Source organism: Schistocerca nitens, chromosome 9, assembly GCF_023898315.1.
Source record: "Schistocerca nitens isolate TAMUIC-IGC-003100 chromosome 9, iqSchNite1.1, whole genome shotgun sequence".
In the NCBI taxonomy this organism is placed as follows: Eukaryota; Metazoa; Arthropoda; class Insecta; order Orthoptera; family Acrididae; genus Schistocerca; species Schistocerca nitens.
Genome location: NC_064622.1, coordinates 164,418,197 through 164,438,420, shown reverse-complemented (window position 1 = coordinate 164,438,420; position 20,224 = coordinate 164,418,197). Strand labels below are relative to the sequence as shown.

The following is a 20,224-nucleotide window of genomic DNA, read 5'->3' as shown; positions in this document are numbered from 1 at the left end:
CGAAGTAGCGTCAGCTCGGCAGACAACGGGTGGCTTTGCGCCGAAAGTGCAGCAGGAGCACCGTCAGAGGGGAGGCGAGCGTCGCTTCCGCTGCGGCCCGCCAGAGGCGCCAGCTGTCCAGCGGCGGCATTGGCAGGCCGGCCAGGGACAGTGCCGGGCCCCCCGCATACAGAGAGAGACAGACAACACTCAGGCAGGCTAACACTAGCGCTAGTGCTCGTACTCACCGCCAGACGTGCGGCGTGAAGCCGGGGCACTTCTCCTGGCACTCGAGACACGGCTGGCCCTCGTCCACCTCCTGCACCAGCACGCCCTGCAACACGAGAGGAGAGCGATCCTGTCAGAACTGGCCTCATGCCGCACCACCTGGTGCGGTTCCAGGGAGGGGGGATCACACTTTGTTACTTGCAACCTCCTCCCTCCAGATGTAACTTGCCGTTACCGCTACTTCTGACGAGTCACAGATGCCTAAGATTTCAAAAACAGAAATAATATATTACTATAATATTAAAACAGCCATATAAATGAAAAGGAAATGTTAGTCTGTTCACAATTGTGTATCACCGAAAATTCTTCACCAATTCCTCTGCAATTCTGACATACCGTTGCATTTTTATGTACCTGCTGGGTCACCATGGAAGGTAGCCTATAAACATATGCAATATACACATACATAATATATTAAAACGTAATTTATACACGGTGGCCCATTGATAGTGACTGGACCAAATATCTCACGAAATAAGCATCAAAATAAAAAACTACAAAGAACGAAACCAGATGGCGCTATGGTTGGCGAACTACTCGCTGTTGGGAGGAATGTCGTTACACGTATTGCCAAATGCATTGAGGTTGACGGACATCATTTTGAGCATTTATTGCATTAATGCGGTATTTACATGTAATCACGCTGTAACAGCATGCGTTCTCAGAAATGATAAGTTCACAAGGGAACGTGTATGACATTGGAACAAACGAAATAAAATGTTCAAACGTACCTACGTTCTGTATTTTAATTTTAAAAACCTAAGAGTTACCAACTGTTCGTCTAAAATTGTGAGCCATATGTTTGTGACTATTACAGCGCCATCTATCACAAAGCGAAAAAAGTGGTCCAACTAAAACATTCATATTTCTTTTCGTACTACACGAATATGTAATAAAAAACGGGGTTTCCTAGTTTTAAAAAAGGCAGTTGATATCCGTTTGACCTATGGGAGCGCCATCGAGCGGGCCAACCATAGCGCCATCTGGTTTCCCCCTTTAAGCTACACAAGTTTCGTTCTTTATAGTTTTTTCGTTTGACGCTTATTTACTGACATATTTGGACCGGTCACGATCAGTGAAGCTCCCTGTATACACCTCATGTCGCTCCAGAACATATATAAAACATACTTGTATTAGAATGCAACGTGGTGTCAAAATGTCATAGGAATCGGTAAAGTACATTCAGAGATTTACTATTTTCTGCAAAGGAACATTTACATATAAATAAAAATGTAAATGTTCGTTTGTTCAGAATATTGACACTCCAAATGGTCTTCACAGAAAGTTTCGAAATATATATATCCCCTTTATATATAAAAGTTTTAAAAGTATCGTTTTAAGAGATCTAAATTTCAAAAACTTCCCCCGGAACTTCACAACCTCACAGTATTGGAATATATATATATTGATTTGTAAAAAAGTTGTTTCCAATACAGTGAAGTTCCGGGGGAAGTTCTTGAAATTTAGATATCTTAAAACGCTATTTTAACACTTTCCGGAGCATTTTAGAAGCGTGAAAATAGCATTTGTTTCACATCGCTTCAACCGCAGAAGTTCTATCGTATCACTTCTCAAAATTTGGAGTTCTGTTTCGCCCCGCCCCCTTCGTCAGAGGTACCGATATGGCACACCGGTGCGTACCGTGAATCGTTGTTAGTAAACAGGAAGGTTCTGTTTATGCCTTATCGGCTTATGATTAGAATACTACTATGGAATCTGAATTTGTAATAATAATAGACATGGCTCAAATTTAGAGAGAGGGGGGAGGAGAAGATGGACAAAGAAACGGGGTCGGAGGTGATAACCAGAGAGAGGGGATAGGAGGAGATGGAGAGGGTGGGGGAGGAGAAGTGGACGTGCAGAGGATGAGGAGAAGATGGACGTAGAAGGGGGGGGGGGAGGAGGAGGACACGGAGAAAGAGAGGGTAGGAGGAGAAGGTGATTAGAGCATCTATTAAATCCAATGAATATTAGAAACGTGTGCTTTCTCTTTTCTTTCTTTTCCGTTTAACGACTGAGCCACAGCAACGCGTGACCACGAACAGCTATTTTTGTAATATAATTTATGTACATCGATGCTTACTACATTTTCAGTTCAGATAAAATCATCATCTGAATAGCATTTGTTCAAAAATACCTGTGCAACGCAGTCGTTGCATGAACTTCGAGATCAACGAACATTCACAACCATCATTATTAATTGTTTCGGCGTACAGTACGCGCCGGCACGACGGTCAAAAACGTCACAGCAGAGAGGGCTGGCTGTGAAGACGTCTGCCAGTAATACGCTGACCGACTCCTGTCTCGCACGGCACCCGAGATAGCGGCGGTGTCGAGGCGAAGAGAACATAAGCGCCGTTCCGCCGAGTTGTATACAAGCCGTTCTACGAACGCTACAGCAGCGGCTTAGGAACTGTATTATTTCACTTGTATTACGACTTGTATATACTGAAGAGTTTGCTTGTGTTTGCCTGTCGCCCTTTGCTCGCGACACATCTGTATCTCACAAAGTTAAGTATTGCAATCATTTCCTTTTGTAATGAACTTCATTAATGCAATTTGCTTGAATTCTTGCCTAACGATCCGAGAATCAGGTTTCCTAGGCACCCCATATTCGACGAGTAGGCAGGGCACAACATTAATATTTCAAATAGCTGTGAGCTTGTGAACACAATTCTGCAAACTGCAGCTATGGGAGCATATAAAATGAGGGAATCCTTTCAGTCATTTCCACCTACGTTTTTAGAAAGTTAATCTTTCTGCTATCCTGGCGTTCTAGACGCTGCAGCGACGTCGACATTCTGTTCAGTTTCTGCTCCTCCGTCGTGCTGTGCGGAACCACTGATCACAGGTTTTCTGGAACCTGAGATGCCCTGTCATGATGACGTGAGCGGCGCCTTGACTGATGCCCAACACATCTCCCACCGTCCGCAGTCGGTCACTTCTGGCGGCGGCATCCCACCGCAGCCGTGACAGAAGCAGCTCCTTACACTGCAGACTAGGTCAGAATAACGGTCATCTTTCTCGTGATTGTCTTGTAAATAGCAGCTCATTTCGAGGAACGGCAGTTAACACGGAGAAATGTGTGATTACGATTCGCTTCTCAGCGATCACAGGCCCTGTACACCGCGCGCTGCATCCACGGTCTGCTTCCACGGCCTATCTCTCGCAGCCTCGCTCCACCCTGCGGAAATCCCTAATGCTGCGATGTCCTTCTGTATGTCATCTTTCCGCCCTGCACGGGGTCGGACCAATGGTCTTGCTGCCTGGAGATTTCATTCAAATGCTTTCTTGGTGATTCTGTTGCTTTCCATTCTAGCCACGTGTCCAGCCCATTGCAGTCTCCTACTTTTTAATTTCTGGATGCTAGTGGGTTGCTTCATTAACTGATAAATTTCATTGTTCTTTCGAATTCTCCATACGCCATTCTCCAACACAGGTCCCCAGATTTTTCTCATTACTTTTCTTTCGAAGACATTCAGTTTCTCTCTTTCATTGTTTGTAAGCGTCCAGCTTTCTGAACCGTACAGTACTATGGGGGAGATGATAGTGTTGTATATATTCATCTTTGTGGTGATTGACAAACCTTTACTTTTGAGTGGGTTGCTTAGTGAGTACAAACATCTTGACCCTGAGGCTATTCTTTCATTTATATCTATCGTAATGATATTTTTACTGTTGAAACGTGATCCAAGGTATTTAAACTGAAGAACTTTTCTGAATTTAAAATGCTGATCAGTTTCAAAGTAAGGATTTGGGTTTATGACTCGACCTATTCCCATATATTAGGTTTTCTCTTGGTTGATCAAAAGCCCCATTATGCTGGCACTGTGCCTGAGAGACCTGTACTTGTCTTTCAGTTATTTTTCAGTTTCACTCAGCAATACTATATCATCTGCATAAGCCAGGAGTTTTACTTCACTGTGTTCGAATCGGAGACGATTGTATAGATGTAAATTACTCTCCCGAAACACTTTCTCTAATGCAAGGTTGAAGAGGACACATGAAAGAGCGTCTCCCTGTCGTAAGCCTGTTTTAATTGGAAAGGCGGGGGATATGGATCCTCTGAACTTCACTGCTGCCTGGGAGCCATCCATGCACAGTTGTATTATCCTAATGATTTTACTGGGTATACTAAATTCTCGTAATGTGTTGTAGAGGCCACTTCTGTGGATGCTGTCGTAGACTCGCTGGAAGTCAATGAAGAGACATGGTCCCGGCGGAGATTCGAATCCTCACTCGGGCATGGGTGTTCATGTTTGTCCTTAGGATAATTTAGGTTAAGTAGAGTGTAAGCTTAGGGACTGATGACCTCAGCGGTTAAGTCCCATAAGATTTCACACACATTTGAACATTTTTTAATGAAGAGACAGTGGATGGTTTTGTTAAATTCCCAGTATTTCTCAAAGATCTGTCGTGTAGTAAACAAATTAACAGTTGTGGAGCGGTTTGTTCGAAATCCAGCCTGGTAATCTTGAATAACGTTTTCTGCATAAGGTTTAAGTTTTTCCAGAATGATCACTGTGAGGATTTTGTACGAGGGCAGTTCAATAAGTAATGCAACACATTTTTTTCTCGGCCAATTTTGGTTGAAAAAACCGGAAATTTCTTGTGGAATATTTTCAAACATTCCCGCTTCGTCTCGTATAGTTTCATTGACTTCCGACAGGTGGCAGCGCTGTACGGAGCTGTTAAAATGGCGTCTGTAACGGATGTGCGTTGCAAACAACGGGCAGTGATCGAGTTTCTTTTGGCGGAAAACCAGGGCATCTCAGATATTCATAGGCGCTTGCAGAATGTCTACGGTGATCTGGCAGTGGACAAAAGCACGGTGAGTCGTTGGGCAAAGCGTGTGTCATCATCGCCGCAAGGTCAAGCAAGACTGTCTGATCTCCCGCGTGCGGGCCGGCCGTGCACAGCTGTGACTCCTGCAATGGCGGAGCGTGCGAACACACTCGTTCGAGATGATCGACGGATCACCATCAAACAACTCAGTGCTCAACTTGACATCCCTGTTGGTAGTGCTGTCACAATTGTTCACCAGTTGGGATTTTCAAAGGTTTGTTCCCGCTGGGTCCCTCGTTGTCTAACCGAACACCATAAAGAGCAAAGGAGAACCATCTGTGCAGAATTGCTTGCTCGTCGTGTGGCTGAGGGTGACAATTTCTTGTCAAAGATTGTTACAGGCGATGAAACATGGGTTCATCACTTCGAACCTGAAACAAAACAGCAATCAATGGAGTGGCGCCGCACCCACTCCCCTACCAAGAAAAAGTTTAAAGCCATACCCTCAGCCGGTAAAGTGATGGTTACAGTCTTCTGGGACGCTGAAGGGGTTATTCTGTTCGATGTCCTTCCCCATGGTCAAACGATCAACTCTGAAGTGTATTGTGCTACTCTTCAGAAATTGAAGAAACGACTTCAGCGTTTTCGAAGGCACAAAAATCTGAACGAACTTCTCCTTCTTCATGACAACGCAAGACCTCACACAAGTCTTCGCACCCGAGAGGAGCTCACAAAACTTCAGTGGACTGTTCTTCCTCATGCACCCTACAGCCCCGATCTCGCACCGTCGGATTTCCATATGTTTGGCCCAATGAAGGACGCAATCCGTGGGAGGCACTACGCGGATGATGAAGAAGTTATTGATGCAGTACGACGTTGGCTCCGACATCGACCAGTGGAATGGTACCGTGCAGGCATACAGGCCCTCATTTCAAGGTGGCGTAAGGCCGTAGCACTGAATGGAGATTACGTTGAAAAATAGTGTTGTGTAGCTAAAAGATTGGGGAATAACCTGGTGTATTTCAATGCTGAATAAAACAACCCCTGTTTCAGAAAAAAAATGTGTTGCATTACTTATTGAACTGCCCTCGTATGTTATGTTCAGCAAACTAATTCCTCTGTAATTTCCACATTCCATTCTGTTTCCTTTCTTGTGTATTGGACACTACGACTTAAAATTCAGTCCATTAATTTTTCTGACATACATTTTTTCATCTGTATTACGTCTTGCTCAACGAAGTTAACGAACAATATTTATTACTTTTGAGATAAGCTCTGCAATCAATCTCGAAAAACAATTTTGTTCAATAAATACCTACGAGGAGCCGTGGAGCTCTCTCCTCTCACAAGAGCACCGCGCCTGCTGGTCATCACCGATTTCGTCCAGATTTATAGAACATGCAGGACTTGGTCAGATACAGTAATGTAAATCACTTCAAAGGCAGCTATCCTACGAAAGTAATAAACCATAATGAGATTTTCACCCTGCAGCGGAGTGTGCGCTGATATGAAACTTCCTGGCAGATTAAAACTGTGTGCCCGATCGAGACTCGAACTCGGGACCTTTGCCTTTCGCGGGCAAGTGCTCTACCATCTGAGCTACCGAAGCACGACTCACGCCCGGAACTCACAGCTTTACTTCTGCCAGTATCTCGTCTCCTACCTTCCCAACATTACAGAAGCTCTCCTGCGAACCCTGCAGAACTAGCACTCCTGAAAGAAAGGATATTGCGGAGACATGGCTTAGCCACAGCCTGGGGGATGTTTCCAGAATGAGATTTTCACTCTGCAGCGGAGTGTGCGCTGATATGAAACTTCCTGGCAGATTAAAACTGTGTGCCCGACCGAGACTCGAACTCGGGACCTTTGCCTTTCGCGGGCAAGTGCTCTACCATCTGAGCTACCGAAGCACGACTCACGCCCGGTACTCACAGCTTTACTTCTGCCAGTATCTCGCCTCATACCTTCCAAACTTTACAGAAGTTCTCCTGCGAACCTTGCAGAACTAGCACTCCTGAAAGAAAGGATATAGCGGAGAACTTCTGTAAAGTTTGGAAGGTAGGAGGCGAGATACTGGCAGAAGTAAAGCTGTGAGTACCGGGCGTGAGTCGTGCTTCGGTAGCTCAGATGGTAGAGCACTTGCCCGCGAAAGGCAAAGGTCCCGAGTTCGAGTCTCGGTCGGGCACACAGTTTTAATCTGCCAGGAAGTTTCGTAATATACCATGTTTGACACATTCATGTGTCGAATTTATTATGAAAGAAGTAGATACGTATAAGACATAAGCAATAATGACGAAATTACATAGTTTCTTTCATAATATGAGTAACAAAATAAGGCGTTAGCACTTCATTAATGGAAACTGGTATAAAGGCGCTCGCTATCCTGTTGTGTTATCGCATTGTTAATATTTTTCCCAACCTCCGTTCTTCCTAATTACCTCAAACATTCTCTTCGGCACTGATTTTCGTAAGGTTCGTGGTTCCTGCAGTGAAATTGTAGCCTGTTCTTCTCGTATCACTCTTTCCAGCTCACATACGACCTGAAATTGCCTTCCAATCGATAAACACGCCGTGCAAGTAGGTCCCAAAGATTTGCCAGGTGGTTCAAATCCAGGCTACGTGCAGGCAGGGCAAGGTAGCGATGTATTATCTTCACACCACGTTTTGGTTGTAGCAGAAACATGGACAGATGTATTATCTTGTTGAAAAATTAGATTTTCGTCCCCGATGTTCTCATACACTCCAATCAGTTTTGTCTCTTGCAATGTTTCTAATGTTCAGCCAAGCAAAGTGTGATTTACATTTAGAGCAGAAAGTTGTCCAAATCATAACACTTTCACCATCAAAATGCTGTACAGTGCCAGATTTGAACCTGGTGGCCAAAAGTGGAAACAAATTTTTCCAGCGTAAGTCGATTTCGTATTACTGCATTAGCTTATCTAACATGTTTCGCTGCCATACGCTAGTTACAGCCCTCACTGGACCTCCGTGAGTAGCTGCACTTCCATACAACCAATCCGGTTCTAACTTAGACAATGGAAATATTTGTTGCGATTGTTTTAGGTCTCAGCCTTACAATCACTTTTCATACTTTTTTTAAAAAGGAAAGATGAAGTAGAATCAGGAGAGCGAAGTAAGTAGCTGAAATTTTTGTTCTAAAGAGCTGGGACACTTTGCTGGATGATGTGTCAACGCGCTCATGCCTAATTAGTACGACGATGTAGAGAACAACCAAGAGGGAAAGTCGCTGGTGTCTATTAAGGGCGAGTGTGGTGTTGATAATGAAGCATGTCCCGTGTAAAGTTATAACAGCGGACATCATCCCATTCCTCAAGGTGTTCGAGGACGACTACAATATTTCCCTCAAGAACACGACTGAATGCATTCAGCTCTTGAAATGATTTCGTCTACTAGAACACAGTAACTAAAGAGTGCAACAAGCAAGTAGATGAAATGTCCAGATTAGTATTGTTGATGTTTTTAAAAAATGGCGGGAAACCGAGATATTTATATTTAAAATAAATATCATCATGGGAACCGATATATCGAAAAAATTATCGATAAACGGTTTATCGGCGGAACAAAATCGAAGTATCGGCCAACAAAAATATCGTCTGCACATTGTAAATATACTGTCAGTTTTAGAGCTGTATATTTAAATATTGATTTATTGTTATCTGTTATTCTGTACATCAACAGGCTAGCAACCTGCTTATCCCTCTTAGAGCAAGAATTGTAAGGATAACGATGCACGTTCACGCTTGGCGAAGTGTGTGAAATCTTATGGGACTTAACTGCTAAGGTCATCAGTCCCTAAGCTTACATACAACTTAACCTAAATTATCCTAAGGACAAACACACACACCCATGCCCGATGGAGGACTCGAACCTCCGCCGGGATCAGCCGCGCAGTCCATGACTGCAGCGCCCGAGACCGCTCGGCTAATCCCGCGCATTTACGCTTGGCGATAACCACTTTGCTGCTGTGGTAAGTGCAGGTAAGTGGCACAATGAAAAGTGTCCGCCGGCCGGTGTGACCGAGCGGTTCTAGGCGCTTCAGTCCGGAACCACGCGACTGCTAAGGTCGCAGGTTCGAATCCTGCTCCGGGCGTGGATGCGTGTGATGTCCTTAGGTTAGTTATGTTTAAGTAGTTTGGGTAGTTTAAGTAGTTTGGGTAGTTCAGTTGGTAGAGCACTTGCCCGCGAAAGGCAAAGGTCCCGAGTTCGAGTCTCGGTTCGGCACACAGTTTCAATCTGCTAGGAAGTTTTATGTTTAAGTAGTTCTAAGTTATAGGGAACTGATGACCTCAGATGTTAAGTCCCATAGTGCTCAGAGCCATCTGAACCATTTGAAAAGTGTCCGACGGGCTTGTCGTTCTGCTTCGTCGCATATCGGATTTGTCCGGAACATTTTTGTCGACTTGCCTATTTCTTTCATTTCTGCAAACGCCATCGACCTAGCAGTTATGGTGTCAAAATTGCGTGGTAAAGTTAAACGTTGTTGTTTCGGTTGATAGAACCGAGGGACGATTGCGTCAGCAGTTCCCCTCACACATCTCCGTCCACAGCAAAGGTCAATCTTGTGATTTAGATTTTTGTTCGTCGTTTTCAGCAATTGTCTTTGAAGAATGGCGATGTGAAGAAATAACAATTCTTAACGCAACTCGTGTGCTATTTCTTCACATGGGTTGTCTTGTTATTCCATTCACACCGCCACGGCCCAGTGCAATCGGTCTTTTTCTTTATGTCACGTATACTTGTTTGACATAGTCAAAGAGAAAGATTGGACGTAATGAAAGCTCAGAAAGTAGTAAGACTCCTTCACACAGTGAAAGTAAAACTATGTTCCACTACAATTTCAAAATAACTGTGTCAAATATTTACCGAAAATTGTTAAAAAAAAGCATATACATTAAAAGTATCGGTAACCGATAAAACTCTTTCGTTATCGATATATCGGGTAGATGAGTACGTTCGATACATTTCGATATTTTTTTGGACTAATATTAATGTATCGATACTTTATCTGCAGCCCTAGTCCAGATGAGTATCATATTTCTCTGCGTTTACTGAACACGACGCGGTTCGCTGTAAAATAAGAGTGTATCCCAAATTCATTAGATGTGAACTCTCCAACGAGATGCGCACAAGCCACTGTGATCAAAGGGTGCGGTCCTATCGCTACGGCGCGCGCTGCCAGTCCTGTTTCAGCGCAGGCGCCCGCTGCAGAACCATCTGACGGCTGTCGAAGTCACCATTCGCGATGTTCGAAAGAGGGCACTGCCAGAGACCAGGCCGCACGTTTGCGCGAGACGCGGAGGAAATCGCGATTCGTCTACGGCACGAAAATGCTTCCGGATGCAAGCACATTGCAGAGGTTAAGGAACTAGGATATCGCAACATTCAGGTATACTAGCTTTTTTATATCAGTCGGATTCTGATGTCACTGACGGACACCGGAAACTCTCGGCAGGAATTTTAAACCGATTAACAAGTGAATCTCTGAGAGTATCTTCCAGAGTGCTCTTGCCCGAGAAATAGAATTTTGGAACCGGTGTTTTATTTACAGAATAATCATTTGTGCGAAAGCACATAGGGGTACTGCATCTACGGAAAAGGATAATCTTTCACTCTGCAACGAAATGCGTGCTGTTTCGAATCACCCTGTTGAATTAATTCTTTGTACCAGACCAGGACACGGACCTGAAGGCCTATCTAGCGCAGGGAGCGTTCTTACCGACTGATCTAACCAAGGTACGACTCAGTCTCCCCCCCCCCCCCCTCCCCCCCCCCCCCTTTACCCTCCCACAGCTTCAGTCTTGCCAGAAGTTCTTTACTATTTTCCATATTTCACAGAATCTGTGGAGGCACGTCGTGCGTCAGTCGGGGGTAACTCAGTCGGTAAGAGCAAGGCCCCTGAAAGGCAATGATACGTGCACGAGTTTCGTCGTAGCACTTAGTTGTCATCTAGCAGTAAGTTTCAGTCAATGTTTCGATTTTCAGATCTATTTCATTATCTTCGGCGTGATCCGGTGGTTACACATTCATCTCAGGAATCCACACATTCAGTTTAAATGACGTGAATTGACTGAGAGTTGCTCTCGTTAATTGTCTCTCAACAGTATGGCTACAGAAGTCACGTCGGAATAAGTAACACTAGCCCCGCCCCGTCTTGCTATCCGCGGTTAAAAAAAAAAAATAAAAAAACCTGGATATGTATTTATTCCAAACTTCTATTATTCCATTTCCTCCTTCCTCGCCTCTCTGTCCATCTCTTCCTTCCCCTTCTCTGTCCATCTCTCCTTCTCCTTTTCTGTCTCCACGTCATCACCCCCACCCCAACAGGAGGCTGGAAGTTCCCACCCAGCAATATTTTTTTTCCATATCGAAACTGTAAGTTAATGCAGATGAGTAGGAAAAACAAACCCATATTGTTCGACTACAGGATTAGTAGTGTGCTGTTTGACACAGTCACGTCCATTAAATATCTGCGCATAACATTGCAAAGCAATGTGAAATGGAATGAGCATGTAAGGACTGTGATATGGTAGGCGATTGGTCGATTTCGGCTCACTTGGAGAACTTTAGGAGACTGTGGTTCTCTTGTAAAGGAGATCGCATATAGGACAATAGTGCGATCCATTGTTGAGTACAATTCGAGTGTTTGGGATCCGCGCCGGGTCGGATTAAAGGAAGACATCGAAGCAGTTCAGAGACGGGCTGCTAGATTTGTTAGCTGTAGGTTTGAACAACACGGAACTATTACGGAGATGCTTCGGGAACGCAAATAGGAATCACTGGAGGAAAGTGAAATTCTTTTCGAGGACCGCTATTGACTCTAAAACGATTCCACTGCTGCCAAAGTATAATTCGCGTAAGGACCAAGAAGATAAGAGAGATTACGACTCGTACAGAGCCATATAGACAGTCGTATTTCTCTCAAAGTGGAAAGGAAATGACTAGTAGCGGTACAAGGTACCGTCCGCCACTCGTCATACGGTGGGTTGCGGGATATTTGTCTACATGGAATTGTAGAAGTAGATGGTTGAAATCGTTCGAGGGATTTGGCGTAAGCTTTCTACTGGTGGTTTTGCCCACGTACACACATGTCAAATAGATTTCCCCATATTCTCCCGTAATCCTTTATCCTATTTCTTCGCTTACAACCGCTTTCCAGTCTTCTCTGATCATTAGATTTTCATCTGGTTTTACATACTGAACTGCTCGTTCAGTGTCATATAGTGTCTCCCTTCATCTTCTGCTTACGACGTCAGCATGTATACCTGAACTGTCGCTGCTGACGCTGGTTTACTGTCGAGTCTGCTTAGAAGCTCCGTATCGGTGAACTGTCCACAGCAGCTCACTCCCTGCCTACTTTCCTATTCATAACGAATGCTACTCCTGTTACACCACTGTATGCTGCTGTTACGATAACCTTATATTCATCTGACCAGAAATACTTGTTTTCTTTCCATTTCACTTTTTTGACATATACTACATTTAGACTGCGCATTTGCATTTCCCCTTTCAGATTTTCTAGTTTCTCTATCACGTTCTAACTTCTGAAATCCCACGCTCCGACGCATAAAACGCTATCCCATTGGTTGTCACTCCATTGTTTTCTCATGATTAACTCCCCCTAGGTGGATCCCCCTCCTGGAGATCCGAATAGGAGACTAATGCGTAATCTTTTGCTAATGAAGAGATCATGATGACACTTCTTAAATTAGAGGCCACATGTCCTGTTGATACACTCTCTTGTGTTATTTTTTGTGGTAGTTCACAGCTACCCTAACGTTGTACATTGTTGCCTTGTAAAGCTCAGAGAGTGCGGGATGATTGGTGACTCCGTTATTTAGTGAAAGTTGTGTTTCGCTTCCTATCACTGGAAACTCTTCCGTGCGTCCTAAAATGGAGGGTGTTTACAGCAAGAGCCTACCATATTTCAATGATCACTTACAATTCGTACTGAACGACTTTACATATGGTATTAACTTGTAACGCTGAGAAAAATCGGTACCTCGGACAGCACCTGAGAAGTATGAGAACCAGCCCTGATGGAGATCTGCGGTTAGACGTTATAGAAGATCAACTTCACCTCTGAACAAAACTGTGAAGTTAGAGTTACTGATTCACGCGCGTGCTTTGTAGCAACTCTGCTTTTTTACTCCGAAAAACTGCGATAAACATAGTGTGTTCATTGTGAAGCAAAAAATAAATTCGTGCATTCACGGTTCCCAACAATCTTTAGAGATTGCTTGAGGACTTACGGATAAATACGCAACATCTCTGACACACCGGCTGCAGCAGGTCCAAGTGTTTACAGCGGACTTGATAGCAAGTCACGTTTTTACAGTCCTCAATGCGACAGGCCATATATATATATATATATATATATATATATATATATATATATATATTACTGAAGAGCCAAAGTGTTACACCTGCCTAATATCGTGTAGGGCCTGTCCATAAGTACGAGGGGGTGGAGATATCTCCTGAACAGCAAAACATCCCAGATATGCTCAATAATGTTCATGTCTGGGGAGTTGAGTGCGCTGCGGAAGTGTGCTTCTCGAGCCACTCTGTAGCAATTCTTGACGTGTAGGTTGTCGCATAGCCCTGCTGCAATTCCCCAAGTCCGTCGGAATGCACAATGGACATGAATGTTTGCAGGTGATCAGATAGGAAGCTTACGTACGTGTCACCTGTCACAGTCGTATCTAGACGTATCAGGCGTCCCATATCACTTCAACTATACACGCCCTACACCATTATCGAGCCTCCACTAGTTTCAACAGTCCCCTGCTGACATGCAGGGTCCATGGGTACATGAGATTGTCTCCATACCCATACAAGTCCATCCGACCGATACAATTTGAAACGAGACTCGTTCGACCAGGCAACATGTTTCCAGTCAGCTACAGTCCAGTGTTGGTGTTGACGGGCCCAGGCGAGGCGTAAACCTTTGTGTCGTGCAGGCATCAAGGGTACACGAGTGGGCCTTCGACTCCGAAAGTCCGTATCAGTGGTGTTTCGTTGAAAGTTTCGAATGCTGACACATGTTGATGGCCCAGCATTGAAATCTGCACCAATCTGCGGAAGCGTTGCGCTTCTGTCACGTTGACCGATTCTCTTCAGTCGTCGTTGGTCTCGTTCCTGCAGGATCTTTTACCGCCCGCAGCGATGTCGGAGACTTGATGTTTTATCGGGTTCCTGATATTCACGGTACATTCATGAAATGGTCCGACGGGAAAATCCCCACTTCATCTCTAGCTCGGCGATGCTGTATCCTATCGCTTGTGCGTCGACTATAACACCACGCTCAAACTCACTCAAATCTTGATAACCTGCCATTCTAGCACCAGTAACCGATCTAACAACTGCGCCAGACACTTCCCGTCTTATATGTGCGTTGCTGACCGCAGTTCCGTAACCTGCTTGTTTACATATATCTGTATTTGAATAGCCGGCCGGTGTGGCCGTGCGGTTCTAAGCGCTACAGTTTGGAACCGCGTGACTGCTACGGTCGCAGGTTCGAATCCTGCCTCGGGCATGGATGTGTGTGATGTCCTTAGGTTAGTTAGGTTTAAGTAGTTCTAAGTTCTAGGGGACTGATGACCTCAGATGTTAAGTCCCATAGTGCTCAGAGCCATTTGAACCATTTTTTTGTATTTGAATAAGTGTGCCTAAGTCAGTTTCTTTGGCGCTTCAGCGTACGGATACTGTGAAGTGGGCAACCATTATATTAAATAATAACGCGGAAGAAAATGTCTGCAGTTACATAACACTTTAGTGTAGCGTTACTGTGCAATAAAATGCAAGATTCATCTATTACATGGCTGGAATCTATGAAGTGTTTCAAAATCTACATTAATAACCGTTATTAGCTTCCAAAACAAGAAGCATATTCATTAGAGCAGAGTCTGTATTTTACAGTGTCTGTCTTCGTTCGATGCAGTGTTGCTTCGGTTATGCATGCATGTCTGAAGGAACATTGCATCGGTCTATACAGACACTGTAAAATACAAACACTGTCCCAACCTTTTTCATGACACAGCAAGGTAATCTGACGTTCAAAATAATGTTTCTCCCTGTGCCTGAATCACACGATAGGTGTGCGAGCTCCAAGGGACGTAGTCAGTAAGACATATGGAATTTTAGGTCTGCCCGTGGCACGTGGCTCGCACAGCCCAAGCGATTAAGGGGATGTTTACTATCTTTTGGTTCAAAAAATAGATTTTTTAAAATTGCATTTTTGGATCCATAAAAGTGTTTACAATCCACCCCTGAAACGGTTTTTCCGAATACGAAACGGAAATATTTGTTATTCGCGGTTGAAAAAAAAAAAAAAACTGCACCTGCCTGAAATCGTCTTTTTCACGCCCCAGTTTTTTTCTTTCGGAGGTCATGTTATTATACCGGTGCTTGGAAGGAAACACACAAAATTCAAATCAAAGTTTGAACGCGGGTGTTTGGAAGTCAGCCCCCAAGCATTTGCATTCTGGTGCGAAGACTGTGGAGATTGCGATTTTCCTGGCAGTGAGCAGGTTCAATGAAGGGTATTCAGCAATTCTGAAGACCATGACAACGACGGACGTCACCCTGGGTCTCTATCCGACGCAGTTCGCCAAGCATTCGGACGACCATCGGATTCAAGGGGCTGAAAACCGCTTGTCACCGGCCGTACGAGCGGCTCTGGAGCAGCGCAGGATGGCCCACATCGAGCAGAACGCCCTGTATGAGGAAGAGGAAGGACTAGTTTATGGACCCGGAATAGCAGATTGAACGTAAGTTTTATAATATTGCATTCATATGTAGTCAAAACTTCAAACGCGTTTTTCTCGAAATGACCTTTTTTATCGCGTTGTATGGTAAATCAAATCTACTGAATCGATTTGCATGATTCTTTGTTTCCGACGAAGCTAACTAAATTGTCTAGGAGTTGTGCCACTTTTATTCCGATCCATCAACTATAATATTCTTACTTGGCCGACGAAGTCGAAAAATCGATAAAGAAAGTCCTATTTTTTTCAAATGGCCGCCATTCTGTTTCCTATGGTCCAAATCACTTAAGCGAGGTTCAACTCCTAAAGAATCTTATATACTTCGCTAACGTCAACTCGATATTGATTTCAGACGAGCCGGCTGACCTGTGACACACCGCGCGTGGAGGTCTACATTGAAATTTTGTTTCGTTCCGACGGCTTGTCCGCCTTTGCTCTTCGACATTTCCGGTAGAAAAAATTCCAGTTTGTAGAGGAAATATCAATAAACATTTTGACCACATTTGAAATCGATATCTATAACACATCCCGAGAAAAAAAATTCTCAAAGAACACGCTTTTCTCGAGCCAAAGATAGTAAACCTCCCATAAGGCGATCGCTTGGGTAAAGCGAGAAATCCGGGTTCGAGTTCTGGTCAGCCTCAAATTTTCATGTGTTTCTAGTAAATCGCACAACTGTTGTAGATTCGCGTTCGCAGTTTCTGAATGCTAGTTATAATCCGTCTTGATTGCAAAAATGTTTATTCACATGAGCGGTTTGACAAGTACAGGTTTTAACCTTGACATCTATTGATTTTAATTAAGTATCTTTAGAGATAAAAGTAAATTACAAAAATCTACTTAATACAGTATGTGCAAATGTAATGTAACAAATGTACCAACCTCCACCTGTTGGTAATAATTTTATAATTAATATAAATGACGTGCATTCTGCCAACCAATTTTATGTGACGCAGCATGTGAAGGTTGCTGTGTGTGGACGGATTACTCCTGTAACCGAAACTGCAGGTATGTTCTGGTACATTTGATGTTTATAGGAAAGGATGAAAAAGATTGCATTTGTGAAATAGTAAATTAGTATAATTATCGTTTCAGATCTGAAGATGGTTCTAGAGGAACCGAAACCGGTCATGTAAATAAACATTTTTGCAATCAAGACGGATTATAACTAACATTGTATAACCAGTGATTGCGGTATCCCATCAGACATCATGTCCGTTTTTGCAAAGTTTCTGAATGCATTTCATAAAAAAGTAGATTCTATGATAATTTCATGAAAACCTGAATATAACTCGACAGAGGCAGAGGCAGAGTACGTTTTTTTTTTATTAATAATTTAATCCTTACAAAAATATCCTTTTATCCGGTAATACACTTTAGTTTTCTCGATACATCTGAAACAAATATTACTGTTTGATATTATTGTGCAATCATGACAAAATATTAAACTGAGTGCAAATAAGTGAAGAAAACAAAGACTGGAGTTCACAGAATGTGTACGGCATGACTCGCATGTGCTTCACAGAATGGGCCACTTAAATATTTTTGACTTCATCTGCAAGTGTGGTTTGCAAACATTAGCGCCACTTTTCCGAGAAGATAAACGGATCTGTAAATAATGATGCTAACGGCTTTTCCAGAAGCTGATATTTAAAGAAATGTTGCCAGAAGCGCTACGAAATCTGACCGTGGTGTCTGCTGTTGAGGCACGTTCGTCTGCACGGTGAGTGTACATAGAGGACTGAGGTAGGATTTTAGAAACGCTAACTCATCAGGACGATTTCCGAAGGAATAAAATAGTCCAAGAGCTGCATTTTATTAGTAAACTCACATTTCATGTTTATCGATTTCTGATTAAAGATATATTTCATCTTCAGTTGTTACCTGTCACATCAGCGAAGATGCTCGTCCACAACAATCTCGTGCGTTCCGTTGTTCTGACATGAATAGCCTCTCATGGATACCAATACAACAGAGGAACTAGTGGAACATCAATACGTACCGCGCTGCAATATCTGAATACTTCTATCCATCGTTAGGTTTAGCTCAGTGAGTTACGAGTGAAATGTTAAATGATCGACAGCAGACTTTTAGCCTGATTCAGAGTTCCTAAAATTTCTCTGAATCACCTCAGATGATAAAGACACAAACGACATCGTATCCCACCCTCTCAGATACAGTTTGCTTCCGCATTAACTCCCTGTTAAACATTCCGTCCATTCAGAAATTAAATTCAATGAACCTCTGCGATATCCGATAGTTAATTCCGAAGAAATGGAATATTTCAACGTATGTTATGTGAAACTGAAGGAGAGAGAAAGGTGAGCTGTGTTTCACCGATGGAATGCGACGCAGCCGGACACAACAAACAGAGAATTCAAGCCATTAAGAATTACACTGATGTTGTTCTAACGACGGAAGTAAGTATGCCTTCGGCGTACAAAATTATTCTTGATGTAGTATTTCACCTCGTAATGGAGACATAACAATAAGTGGCGTCTACATTTACAATTTGTTTCACTCACGCAAAGTGAAAATAAAGAATGTCAGGTAACTGTACAAATAAACATATACGTCACACAGCAAATATATAAGTTTATGTATTCACTGTATCGGACAGATATTGGGAAATGCAGAAATGAAAATAAAAGCGTACACAAGGTTGAGGATTGTCACCGATTCTGTTTGACATTAATTTGGAACAGGCGAAAAATGGCTGGTACAGGAAAAGCTCTGGTATGAGAATAAAGACTGGTGAGGAAACTCTTCACTCTCTTATTTGCTGATGACCAGGTAATATTCTCCCAAGATGAAAAGGATGTGCAATGCATGCTGAGAAACCTTAATGACGAGTCCAGCAAATGGGGTTTGGGAATAAATCTGGACGAGACCAAGTGTATGTGTATGTAACAGTATTTGGTGAAAATTGACACAGAGGAGAGGAGAAACAAAATCCTGCAAAGGCTACAAATATTTGGGAAAAGTGACGCACAACTCTGATATACGTGGAAAGGAAAATAGTTCCACAATAGCAAGTAGGAAGAGAGCTAATAAAGCTTTGCTTGGAATAATAATATTTGGCAGGGCACTAAAAAAATTATTTCACAGTGTGGTGGGGAATATAGTTCTATATGGAGCTTAGATGTGGCCTCAAACAAGGAAAATTAAGGAGAAAATTAAAACAGTGGAAATGGACTCTGTGAATAGATGTCTCCAGCAAGATAGCATACGAAATGAGGAGATATGGAGGTGAATGGAGGTAACGTGTTTCGGAGAGTACAGCGCTTCAGTGGTACGGACGCGTACGGTACAAAGAATGACCAAGCGTAAGTGGCGAAGGAAGATATCAAACCAGGAGCCGTCCGCAAGGTGGGAGACTGGAAGGCCAGCGCTAAGATGGGAAAATACTTACAGGAAGCAATGGAAGACAGGAATCCAGGACCAGGTGTCTGGAACGAACGAGGAACGGAGAATGAGTAGTTCACATTAGATGGTATGCAAGAGCAAAAATTGAACGAGTGTAGGTGAAAACAGTTGTATGGAGAGATGCGGAAAGGCCTTTAACCGGCAGTGAATGGTGAAAGGTGAACGGCGAAGCAAATGATGTAGAAGGTAATAGTTTAAGTTGTCGAATATTGCCGCAGTATTAAGTCTGGGGTTCGTTTTATGTCGTGCAATATTCTTAGCAGAAATGAACTGCCAAATAATCAACGTGTATATCAGTACAATGAAGAAGACCAGCTTAGTTGCCACTGTGGTCTGTAAAGTCAAACACATGCTTATGTGTCTTTCATAGAGTTATAATTCATAGCTCCCTATTGAAAGCCATGCACAGGGCACGACCAACGTAATGTTGTCAGCTGTCCTCATCAGCAGACATACTGCTGACGAAAAGTTTTGTGACCAGAGAGACACAACAAAGTTACGTCGGCATCACGCGCTGCGCTAAATGCCTCGGCATTGCGCAGTTGTTGTGTCATAAAGTCTGTTTTGACATCGTCTTTATTTGGCTCGGTTATACAGAGGCATCAAGCGGTACGGGCAAGCGACAGAAACGTTTCTTCGAAAAACTCTCTGCACAGTGTACGGGAACAATTACCTATTCGATGTAGTGCACGAATGACGTCTCCCAGACTATAACATCACCGTGAGACCTTAACTTTTCCCGGCGAATTGAATGTTCAAATAACTTACCGGTTTGCTGCCGGGTGACGTCGTCGAACACCGCCGATATTTCGACAGGAGCACACCCTGCCACTCTCAAGGCACAAATGCAAGGAAGAAGAAGAAATGTGCTAGCAAATTTAATACCTCGGTTCACTGAGGAGAAACAAGGAAGACACCACACACAGAACAAGTGTCAACACAAACAAAGATAACCAACA

General features: G+C 43.4%; 1 protein-coding gene across 1 annotated transcript in view; it reads right to left on the bottom strand.

Annotated features, from left to right (window-relative positions):
• The window catches only part of LOC126203931 (prickle planar cell polarity protein 3-A), a 1,288,897-nt gene that overhangs the window by 888,958 nt on the left and 379,715 nt on the right, over nucleotides 1–20,224 (bottom strand). Inside the window, exon 2 of the mRNA XM_049938328.1 lies at nucleotides 228–313. Coding sequence (XP_049794285.1) covers nucleotides 228–313 — 86 coding nt within the window. The remainder of the gene's footprint in view (nucleotides 1–227; nucleotides 314–20,224) is intronic.